Consider the following 12,944-nt stretch of genomic DNA (forward strand, 5'->3'; position numbering starts at 1 on the left):
GCAACCAATCACATCCCAAAAATGTAGGTCACCATTATGTCTGTTTTCAGTCCACTTCCGAAATAACTCAATTTATTTTACTTGTCTTTTAACTCAATAGCTCAAGGGGCTCTTTGAGTCCGATATTTGAAGTTATAATGCTGGGAATGCTATTCGAGTTGCTGCGAGTGTCAGGCCCTTGACTAATGAGGTCTGGCTGCAGATTGAATCGTGATTTATCAGAAATTTGGCGAAAAGGGGATGATTTAGATTTACTTTAGGCACTTCCGTTTCTTCTTGCACCTAACAAATTCTTGTTTTAAGCCTCCTTAACACCAATCAAATAAATCAGTAGCTCAAAACCTACAGAAAAGCACAAATACACAGGGAATAGACCCAACTTGTACCCAACCATAATGAAGTGAATGCATTACCATGTAAAGGGTTTCACAAGCTTTCTACCCACTTGCGGGGATTTCTTTACAGTCTGTGTGGTGATACCTACATTATTATCACTGAACTCTTGTAGGACAAGGAGTACATTGTATAAAGCAGTATATAATGAAGTAAAGAACCAGTAATGTAGATGAAAGATAGGCTTTTATTATCATTTAATATTTACTGCAATTGTAGGATATTTCATATACAGAAGATGCAGAAAACATTCACATTTTTGGAATACAAAACAATTTCTTGTGAAGCAAGGGGACAACATTCATGTCACAAAAAATGAGAAAAAAAAAAAAAAAGTCTACAAACTGGCAACCGATGTGGAGAATTTCTAGTGATGTTACCAACCGTTGCCATTGTACATTGCTCATTACAGGATTTAAAACTGATTAAAAGCATTGAATGACCGAATCTCTGCAAAAACAACCCACAAGCTCTGGACTTATTTGGATGAAGGCACATGTATGTAGTGTAAAGAGAATAAAATCCAACTACCATAGCTTTCTTATGCTGCCCAACTGCAACTAGTATTTTAGACCACCGGCATTTCTCCACTTGTGACAGCATCTCCAGGTGTTTAAATAACACACAGTCTGGTTTTGATTATCTGTTACAGGTGAGGCAGATTTTTTTCATTATAAAGTCAACATGTAAAATGGTGTACATGTGGGTAGAGTATCTGATGTGTACATCTAGCAGTCAAGTAATTTTGTCAATATAACTTCTAAACTTCAAAAACGAATAACGGGATGATGAATAGGATGTTGATCTGGCCTCATAATACTTAGTTACTGAATACATCCTAAATACTCAACATATTCGACCTGTACATTATTACTTTAGGTGCAATTTGATACAGTATGATTCACAATATTTTGAAAACAAAACATACTGTTCAGTTAATAGGTACAAATGAACTCTGTAGAATTAATGAAGTAAGCTGTCCAGTTCAAATAACATTCCTTTAACATGTCAAAACACATACTATGTACATGTATGTGGTTTTGTTGAGGATTTAGGTTTGTTTAAAGTAGTTTTGCCAGCATACAAAATCTCCATCTTTGTAAACGTTGAAATTTATGAGGGATTAAACATTAGGATTAACTAAGACTGCTGATTTGGAGACATAGAGAGAAGCATTTTACATGCACAATTAGTATTCCTGGTACAATAACTTGCTCCATATCATCTCTCATGTGCACTTAAATTTGATTTCCGGTTCAAATACTTCACAACACAATCGATTAGCCTACACACCACTGCCACACGTACATGCAGGCTGTGGGATTTGTGACATGATTGTAGAACAACCTAAAACATCCCCAGCTCACTGTATTGTAAGTGTACATATGAAATGTTATGTAGTAGCACACAAACCAAAACAGGTATTATTTCATGTACAGTAACATCGCCGCTTTCACAATGATTTCAAACTTTTTGTTGGGGGCCAGTCTTCAAACAATAAAGCACATTGAAAACATGAATATTATATTTTTCCACAGCTGCCATTTTGCTCAGTCTATAAATGCTGAGGCAAAGCTCTTATTGGATGTTTGGATATGCACCATTTTCATTTATAACCAGGCAAGGCTAGATCAGACCATTTCACAATTCAAGAAATAGTACAGTTTTCTGTCAACAAAATTCTCAATAGTGAAGAGAAAGTGGATACACAAAGACATAAACTGCAATAAATTTAAAAACAGATTTGTTCCACCATAAGTGCTTGGCATTTTGACTAACCCAAGATTATTTCTTTAAAAATCTCTTTGCATAAAGGTTCATGCCAGACAGAACATCAGGGTACATGGTAAGCCATTCTCACACTCTGATATTTGTCACATCATTTCATCGAATACAAGCAGTTAAATGAAAAATCAATTTCATAAGATCTGTCTCTAAAATCTGATTCATCTAAAATCTGATTGATTTCTATTCATCAGTACAGCAAATCTGGCCTTTTTATTTGTATATGATCATTACATGGTTAAGGAAGAATAACCAATTCTCACATATTCCTATGCTATGGGACAATACTGGATGTAAATTTAGCATGGATGTTGATAAGATGAACTGATATACATCTATGGAACCGAAACTTAAGAGAACACAAAATAGGTAGAATGTCTTCTGCCTACAGCAATAGTTTAGGGTAATTTACAGAGGAAAGTCTTAAGTCAGCTCTGTATTTATATACCATACTCTATTTATTATCTTGTACTGGCTTGTAACCTAGGCACACCTGAATTGGAACTACATGTAGAGTACATAAATCTGAACATCAAATGTCAGCCATCAAATTTAACCAACAGCAGGACTCAATTTTTGGAAAGTGTATTAGCACTTAAATCTGGCATTAACTGTGTCATTAGTTTTGTACTCTGACTACTAGTACACTTTTGAACAGCTGGCCTCAGTATCATTACAAACCTAATCTAAAATACTGGTTAGTTGTACATCCTATCACCAGTGATTGCCTATCAGCATTGTCTGTCTCATTGCGGATTACTGAGAAGGTACTGTTACTTTCTCTCCTACGTCCTCATCTCTACAGAGCACTATGGCAGGTGTGTAATCAGTGACACAGCAGGGAATGCACTCCCCCATGGAATAAAGCCTGATCAGATAATTTCCATGGCCATCTTTCTTTCTTTTCCCCCCATGCATGAAGATTCAAGTCATATACTAAATGGTTCATACTTTGAATTGCACGATCCCACATTTGCTTGGTCACATTCGAAGGTTAAGCTTGTTTATGAAACTAAATGAATGCCATACTATTTTCAATCATTTGGATTTCCTTCATTTATGGCCAACAAATAGAAAGAAATTTACCTATACTCGGCTTGAAAGGGCTTCATCTCAAAAACCAAAGAGGTCTGAAACCTTGCCCTGGTATTGTAAGCTTGTAACCTTGTTGCAGTGATCTCAAATGCATACTGCTTTCACACCAACAATCACACCAATCACCTTAGGTACCTTAAAGCTCAGGTTGTTGACAAGTGATGTCAGCATTAAAGCGGTATATTGTCTTCATCTTGTTAATACCTGTACTGTTGTAGTTACCATGCCCTCAGATTAAATATTCAGTTTTGATAATAAGGTGCTTTCGTCAGACATTTCATACCTACGTTTCCAGAACATCTGTGATATAACCATTGAACTTATTGTCCCCCTTACATGTGCATATACTAATTTCACATGTAAGCATAATAAGTTAGCTCTACTCCATATAGCCATATCTGATATATCTGATATTCATTCAATCAATAAAATGATTACAATGATTCAAAATCAGCACGCATGCCATAACTGCTTTGTCTTGGGATCACAGCAAACGCATACACATGTTATGATGTACATGAATCAATATGAATAATAAAGCCTTTGTGCATGATAAAAAGAGAAAAAAAAGCGTCCTTTACACAGCTACACAAGCCAATCACAGTTAAAACTTCCTTTACATCAGCGTAATCAGACATCACTTAAGTGTTAAAACGACAGGGTATACATGTGATATCAGGGTGTAAGTCATCAAATCAGATATCACTTAAGTGTTAAAACGACAGAGTATACATGTGATATCAGGGTGTAAGTCATCATCTGGGGCAGCATGAGCTCCCCTTCTGCATCTCTGGGCCCACTTTTATGGAATCTGTTGATCCTGCCAGAAAAACATCAGTCATAGATTAGCTCACAATTCTCATAATGGTTCAATTCATTTAGCTGACTGCCTTGGGGGCCTAGTGGATATACCGTGTTGGCGGCCTGACATCAAACCAGGGTCATATCAAAGACTTTAAAAACGCACTTGATGCTACCTCCCTTTGCACTAAGCATTTTATTTTCTTCCAAATAACACATTATACATATCTGCGCAGCCATGTATTTTTTTTCTCTCTACTGCACAGCAAATCTTTGAGAAACAGCCGACGCACGGTGGGATCCAAAAGTGGGTGTGTTGAAACAGACGACAACGAGCGGTTTTGTAAAAGGACAACAATGTCTTTGATAGTAATTGTTTTAGATTTGCTTGGAAATATAAAAATAGTCAATGGGTTTATAACTGCACACCAACCATGATTATCCAAATCATAGTTTTTAAATAAGGAGTTTTGGTCTCAAGGTGTGGCCAGTTCTTCTAACAGCTGTTTACAATTAGATTTCCCATAATTCAGTTCACAATTTCCACCCAAGAGGTTGGCATATTTCTCTACCAGGTGGCGCAAGCTTCTACAGATAACATGTGTACTGTGCCATGAAGGAAGCTCAACTCATCAAAGTATCCCATTCTGATCTTTGTTTTGTCATATCAAGGCCCACTTGCAGGATACCTCATCATTATGTGCACATAACTACCACCCGTAACCAGCACAATAATGCCATGGTAGTTACATGCTTGTAACGTTATGACGGCTTCGTGCAAGTGGGCCCTGGTCTTATATCATTCTTGGTTATAAACACAAGGGTATAATGTGCTGTTCAGAAGCATGAAAATAATTTTGACGAAAACCTGCCTATGAGCATACCCATTATTATTAGTATTGTTAGAGCCTTTACCAGGGTATACTGAGCCTCTAGGGCCCAGACATTTTTTTCTGTTGACTGTTGACTGATGAATATACATAAATAAAAATGAAAAATAATAATCATTTTGTTTCTGGCAATGTCCAAGGACCAAACGAGTACAATACATATGCAACACAACTAAGAATATGCTCTGCATACAGTCACTGATTACAGAACACCATACAGTAAATCTGTTCATACAGTTAGCCCACTGATCAAAATCCACGAGTAATAAGATTACTACTACCTTTTGTTCGTTTCAACTCTGCTTGTTTGGCTAAATAATCCTCTGCAATCTTAGCAAAAAGTTCCTCTGAAATGTCAAGTGAAAGATAAATACTATAAATCTGAGCACCATTAATGATGTTCAACAGAAAATAACACATTAACAAGCTTGTGACAGTACAGTGACAGTATTGATCACAGTTCCCTGTGATCAATAGGAGAACTGTCTTCCTGTTAATTTTTTTTACAGTTCCGGTAACATGTACATTTGATATTCTTTTTAAGCGCTACAGAACCAATGTTCATTACTTGTAGAGGACTGTGGAAATCTATCGTCTTAGTAACCTTGATTTAGTGTCTATCTTTTGAGTCTTACTGTAAAATATGCGTACCTATCTTATGACATGAATTTATAACAACATACACTTTAGGTTTTCAATGCACTGTACCAATATTAAATATAGTGACAAAGATCTTGTACAATTTGTCATAATCACAGTCAGAATGTTACAGAACCAATGACTGACCTATATTCTCTCCACTCTTGCTGGATGTTTCAAAAATGTCTGCTGAAATTTCTGCAATACACAGAGATACAATGTAAGTTTCAATTTAGGTTCACATATAAGTAGCAGTAACACATAAAGCAATCTTGACTTGTATATATCAGCCAAACACAGCACAAATATAAAAACAAGTGTTAAAAACACGAACTGTGAGCTTTGAACTTTTGTGTCATCGACACTACTTTGAAATCCTTCAATCAAAAGGAAACCTGGTTTATAATACTATTTACTTATTATAGTAATACCTTTTCTTCACCATCTTTTTCTTAAGTTCGTCTGTATTTTTGTTTCACACCACACCTGTCAGTTTTATGGGTTGTGTTATCCTGGCATAACAAAATACCTGATAACTCAAATATACTAGTTCACTGACCAGTGGGGTCTCTAGTGTCAGTACCTTATACAACTCTACCAACAAGGGACCTTTGGCATCAATAAATTATGATTTCCACTGGAAAGCTTTATGCAGTAACGAAAAAGACAACTAAATTTGAAAAAATGACATGAAAGGTACGTCCTACATAAGTTTCAGGAATATCATTTATTCATCAATAAAGCATGGTGATTTTTGTTGACCACTACGTGTACTACATGTATATAATCCTGCACACTCACCATCAGTGTAGACTGTTGTAGTGTTTGAGTGTACCTGTGCATGTAATCCTGCACACTCATCATCAGTGTAGACTGTTGTGGTGTGAAAGTGTACCTGTACATGTAATCCTGCACCCTCATCGTCAGTGTAGTCTGTTGTAGTGTTTTAGTGTACCTGTGCATGTAATCCTGCACACTCATCGTCAGTGTAGTCTGTTGTAGTGTTCTAGTGTACCTGTGCATGTAATCCTGCACACTCAAAGTCAGCATAGACTGTTGTGGTGTGAAAGTGTACCTGTGCATGTAATCCTGCGCACTCACCATCAGCAGAGATTGTTGTGGTGTGAAAGTGTACCTGTACATGTAATCCTGCACCCTCATCGTCAGTGTAGTCTGTTGTAGTGTTTTAGTGTACCTGTACATGTAATCCTGCACACTCACTGTCAGCGTAGTCTCCTGTGGTGTGATAGTCTACCCATATACGTAATCCTGCACACTCACTGTCAGCGTAGTCTGTTGTGTTGTGATGGTCCACCTTTACATGTAATCCTGCATCCTTATCGTCAGTGCTGACTGTTGTAGTGTTATAGTCCACCTGTACATGTAATCCTGAACAATCACCATCTGCGTAATCTGTTGTGGTGTGTTAGTCTACCCAAAGATGTAATCCTGCACACTCACCGTCAGCATAGTCTCTTTTGGTGTGATAGTCTACCCATATACCTAATCCTGCACACTCACTGTCAGCATAGTCTGTTGTGGTGTGATAGTCTACCTGTACATGTAATCCTGAACACTCACTGTCAGCGTACTCTGTTGTGGTGTGATAGTCTACCTGTACACGTAGTCCTGAACACTCACCATCAGCAGAGTTTGTTTTGGTGTGATAGTGTACCTGTACACGTAATCCTGCACACTCGTCAGTGTAGTCTTTTGTGGTGTGATAGTCTACCTGTACACGTAGTCCTGCACACTCACCATCAGCGTAGTCTCTTGTGGTATGATAGTCTACCTGTAGGTGATCCTGCACACTCACCATTAATGTAGTCTGTTGTGGTGTGATAGTCTACCTGTACATGGAATCTTCCAAACTCATCATCAACAGAGCCTGTTGTAGTGTTATAGTCTACCTGTACATGTAGTCCTGCACACTCACCATCGGTGTAGTCTTTTGTGGTGTGATAGTCTACCTGTACATGTAATCCTGAATACTCACCATCAGTGTAGACTGTTGTGGTGTGAAAGTCTACCTGTACATGTAGTCCTGCACACTCACCATCAGCAGAGTTTGTTGTGGTGTGATAGTGTACCTGTACATGTAATCCTGCACACTCGTTGTCAGTGTAGTCTTTTGTGGTGTGATAGTCTACTTGTACATGTAATCCTGCACACTCACCATCAGTGTAGACTGTTGTGGTGTGATAGTCTACCTGTACATGTAGTCCTGCACACTCACCATCAGCAGAGTTTGTTGTGGTGTGATAGTGTACCTGTACATGTAATCCTGCACACTCGTTGTCAGTGTAGTCTTTTGTGGTGTGATAGTCTACTTGTACATGTAATCCTGCACACTCACCATCAGTGTAGACTGTTGTGGTGTGATAGTCTACCTGTACATGTAGTCCTGCACACTCACAATCAGCAGAGTTTGTTGTGGTGTGATAGTCTACCTGTACATGTAGTCCTGCACACTCACCATTAGTGTAGTCTGTTCTGGTGTGATAGTCTACCTGTACATGGAATCTTCCAAACTCATCATCAACAGAGCCTGTTGTAGTGTTATAGTCTACCTGTACATGCAGTCCTGCACACTCACCATCAGCTTAGTCTCTTGTGGTGTGATAGTCTACCTGTACATGTAATCCTGAATACTCACCATCAGTGTAGACTGTTGTGGTGTGATAGTCTACCTGTACATGTAGTCCTGCACACTCACCATCAGCAGAGTTTGTTGTGGTGTGATAGTGTACCTGTACACGTAATTCTGCACACTCGTCAGCGTAGTCTTTTGTGGTGTGACAGTCTACCTGTACACGTAGTCCTGCACACTCACCGTCCATGTAGTCTCTTGTGGTTTTATAGTCTACCTGTACATGTAATCCTGCACACTCACTGTCAGCGTAGTCTGTGGTGGTTTGATAGTCTACCTGTACATGTAATCCTGCACACTCACCATCAGCGCAGTCTCTTGTGGTGTGATAATCTACCCGTACATGTAATCCTACACACTCACTGTCACCAAAGTCTGTTGTGGTGTGATAGTCTACTTGTATATGTAATCCTGCACACTCACCATCAGCGTAGTCAGTTGTAGTGTGATAATCTACCTCTCTAGCTGATCGGTTTGTGTCTATAATATCCTTCTTTGTGCCACACAAGTACACTTTACAGGCCTACAAACACAACAACAGAAAAGATTTATCCCACATCCACAGTGTCTGAATACTGAGAATTATATATTGCTGGAGAAAGATACTTCTGCAAAGACTGAACTCAAGAGGCATGCAAATGGATAGTTTCAATGGTAATCTGTATGTAGGCTTACGTGATTTTACTTGTTTTTTACAAGGTTAAACTACCATGTAACTTTTAGTGAAGCACATTACACTAAAATTACAACAACTGACATCAAATTAAACTGAAGAGGGAAGCATCAAAGGGTCTACATGTGTGGCATATTTGTTTTCCTGTTACACAAGATCAGTCATCCCGGTGATGCACCTCTAAATCTCTGTAGAGGAAACTTTTTCACACCTAATAAGGGACACATTTTTTTTCACGCAAGTCACATGAGAAAATTGCCAAACAAAAATGTTTTTACAGGTTTTAAACTCTCCAATCCATCATCTACTCTATTAGCTTAGAAAGGCCAGCTTATATGTAAATACTTTTCAGAGCCAGCCAAACAATAACTCAAATGGTAAAGCAGTAATGTCACATGCAGACACAGAGTACATGAACAAATATCATAAAAAATGTAGAAAAATCCCATGTATATAAATCTGCATGTACATTTCAAGCTCTAAACATTTTTCCATAAAATTATGTCCATCAAGGAGGTTATGTTTTTGCTGGTGTCTACTAATCAGTCTGTGTGTTTTTGCTCTGACTGGCCTCAGGCCAAGCACATATCTGCTAAGCTTGGTGGTGATTAGATCTGGAATCACAAGAACATACATGCAGAGTACTGTCCCTTTGTTTGTCGTGGGTGAATTTCTACATTCAGCTCTGGCTGAGGTTTGTATTCTAACAGTCCCTTCTCACGGCACATACATGTAGTTTTCTATGGGCAGCATCAAAAGTTTACCTCTTCATTCTGCTGAAGTTCATTTATCCAGAACTTTGCCCGATCAAAACTGGTGCCATCTGCCAAGTCGTAACACACAATGGCAGCCTTGGCTCCCCTGTAGTAAATTCTGCTCATCGCCTCATATCGCTCACTTCCTGCTGTGTCCTATGGATCAGAATGCAATATCATGAATAGGTGAAAAGATGTTCCAATCACCGACATCTATATCACACCCACAGATGTAGCCAAGTTATGACCTGGTTCCACCCACAATGAAGTTACACAGTATATGCAGCCAGGTTATGCATAACCAAAATACATGTGCACCTGGGATCACAAATGTAAATCTGACATTTTACACTTTGTCACAAGGGTAACATTTTTGTCACATCTTCTCATGTAAGTTGAGGAGCATTTCTTCAAATCACAGTTAATATAGGTTTAATGTCTATCATGAATATGTTATTTGGTCACAAGGTCAGTTCTAATATGTTACAAAGATCTCTAAAGAGGTACATGTAGTAACAGGACTTCAAGTATCTCCAACTGCATTCAAAATTTCCACAAGAAACACAAATGAACATTCTGAAGCTTGATTTGCATATTCATCACAGTTTGGGTTAAATTATCCAAAATTTTGCAACCTTTTTTTTTTGTCACAGGAACTTCGATCACTGCTGTAAAGATCAGGATCAGGTCAGGATAGGAATTAGGAATAAATAGATGTGAACACACAAAAACATGCACTCACTCAACAGGTTTTGGCCAGTGCTGTATAAGTGATTGAAACATATATAGTGCGACATTTAACACAAAACCAACAACTAAAAAGATAAATTAACAAGTTTTGAGCTTACAGGTATAGGGATTTTCAACCACTAAACCACTGCAAATAATCTTTGCATGGTACATTTACAAATTAACTTCATGATGGGAATGGACAGAGAATTCCAAAACATCTGAGATGACTACAGTAATCATTACATATAAATAAGGGTTTACTCTTTACCCAGATGCCAAGTACAACAGGTGTTTTTCCAATAACAATTTTTTTCGCTCCAAACGCAGCTCCAATAGTCTGAAAAAGATTCAAACAAATCTGTTCTATTCATTTTCTAGAATTAGTAAAGGCATAGTAAGAAAGTAAAAATGAATTGAATGTGAAGATCTACATATCCTGTATATATATAGGATTATGGTCATATGCCATTATTTAGTCAAACCTGGGACTATTACATAAAGCAAACTTCTTCTTCAACTTCAGCACATATATTTCGTACAGTTGACTCAACTGATCAGGCCTATTATATATGACAGTAACAGATTACAGGATAGCAATTATTGTTTATTTATTTATTTATTTGATTGGTGTTTTACGCCGTACTCAAGAATATTTCACTTATACGACGGCGGCCAGCATTATGGTGGGAGGAAACCGGGCAGAGCCCATTGGAAACCCACGACCATCCGCAGGCTGCTGGCAGACCTTCCCACATACAATCCGAGAGGAAGCCAGCATGAGCTGGACTTGAACTCACAGCGACCGCATTGGTGAGAGACTCCTGGGTCATTACGCTGCGCTAGCGCGCTGACCAACTGAGCCACGGAGGCCCCAGTAATTATTGAACTGAAATCACAGCAGCCCAGCAAATAAATAACCAACATGTAAAGCTTAAGTGTAATACATGTATATGTAAAGTACTCACATTTTGATAGGGTACAACATCTCCACTGAATCTGCCATGAATAAATCGCTCCACCAAGCTGGTTTTCCCAGCATATGACTTTCCCAAAAGCACAACTTTCAGGTCAATTTTACTGCCACTCATACTTTAATAATACTGATAGTGGGCTCAAAACAGTTCTCTTCTACATAAACAATATCAGATCTATGATTACTTCAGATGTGTGAATCTTTGAAATACACTGAAGGTTCATATCTACAGCACATTTGACCTGAGTGCTAACATGGGATATGCTTCAAAACAGCTTTCCTGGCCCGGTGTAGTTTCCACTCTTCAAAGATGTAGTCCACCATCTATATCAAATTCTTAACTTCTGTAAATAAAAATAAAAATTATTTACACATCACACAAACCGCATACAAGGGGTGATCATGGTAATTTGTAACGTACAATCATTTATGTGCCTTTGAAAGTTCAATACCAATACAAATTAATCTAGACAGCAATATATAGTACCTAACTCGTGTTCCATCAATCATATCTTCTGCCACCTCAATGTAAAAATTCTCTTGAACATTTAGAAAAATTCCTCTAAAATGGTGAACAAACTTAATACTGATATCGGTAGGTTGATTGTACAAGCAATTTAAATACCATACGCTGCCTTTATGACTGTCGGCTAACCTCTCGATGTGCTTCTTAGAATGGTCAGGCAAACATTCAACTGTCAAGACAACAGACACTGAATAGTTTGATACCAAGGTCGGTTCTTTCAATTTTGTCCAGTCGATATCCAATACGGTACCAACAACAACTTCAGTTTCACCAGTCGAGTGTATAACCATAAAATTTAATCACATGATCCATCGCAAAAGCGGCAATTCCAGGTCAACACTTACGCAATGAATGAGTAGGACGACTAACTCTGTAACTTCCACTTTCAATGCGTCATTCTTTTCTACAACTAGACACAACACTCAGCAACGATAACTGTACGTGTCAATCGTTGTTGTTGCTAGATCGTTTCGGCAAGTATTTTCCTGCTCCTCTTGCACGTCACACTTGCATCCACCTCTACAAAAATAACATTACTTTGCGTGAACAGTGTTCACTGTTATTCACTGTTAAGTATTTGATAACTTACCAAGAACTAACTTACGACTCGTTCAATCAAAAGCCAACGGTACTCGTCAGCCTACATCCACGAAGGGACCGGAAGTACATCCACCAGCAGAACGGACATTCATGAGCAGGAAGGTAAATTAGCCACCGAGCTCCTCGTGAATGTTATACTTTATGCCTATAGGAAGGTGAACTAGACAACGTCATCCTCGTGGATCGTTAATTTTCTTTTTTTTTCAGTTAGTATTGGAGGATTATTAGATTACTAATTAACTATGACAAACCAGAGAAGGTTTACAGGTGTTATTGTAATGTATGTGTTTTCTGATATCAAGGGGTTTAAAGTGGGACATACGCCAATATATATATATATATATATATATATATATATATATATATATATATATATATTAGAGACATGCAGCTTACAGCAAACTTATAATAAGCAGTTGGAAATACACAGGC

The 12,944-nt window shown here is 38.1% G+C and overlaps 1 protein-coding gene across 4 annotated transcripts; it reads right to left on the reverse strand.

Annotated features, from left to right (window-relative positions):
* Positions 1 to 562: 562 nt before the first annotated feature.
* LOC135466617 (ras-related protein Rab-24-like) lies at positions 563 to 12,539 on the reverse strand. Of its 4 annotated transcripts, none has more exons than XM_064744196.1 (8): positions 12,502 to 12,539; positions 11,379 to 11,730; positions 10,682 to 10,750; positions 9,691 to 9,837; positions 8,677 to 8,776; positions 5,751 to 5,801; positions 5,246 to 5,311; positions 563 to 4,093 (listed from the first exon to the last, which is right to left on the reverse strand). In XM_064744196.1, exons 2-8 carry the CDS (start codon positions 11,499 to 11,501, stop codon positions 4,029 to 4,031), a joined length of 621 nt encoding a protein of 206 aa, XP_064600266.1. In that variant the 5' UTR covers positions 11,502 to 11,730; positions 12,502 to 12,539; the 3' UTR covers positions 563 to 4,028. The 4 variants fall into 4 exon arrangements, with proteins under 4 accessions (XP_064600266.1, XP_064600268.1, XP_064600267.1 ...); XM_064744198.1 differs by lacking the exon at positions 12,502 to 12,539 and adding an exon at positions 12,257 to 12,459; XM_064744197.1 differs by lacking the exon at positions 12,502 to 12,539 and adding an exon at positions 12,042 to 12,209.
* Positions 12,540 to 12,944: the final 405 nt, after the last annotated feature.

This window comes from Liolophura sinensis, chromosome 6, assembly GCF_032854445.1.
Source record: "Liolophura sinensis isolate JHLJ2023 chromosome 6, CUHK_Ljap_v2, whole genome shotgun sequence".
In the NCBI taxonomy this organism is placed as follows: Eukaryota; Metazoa; Mollusca; class Polyplacophora; order Chitonida; family Chitonidae; genus Liolophura; species Liolophura sinensis.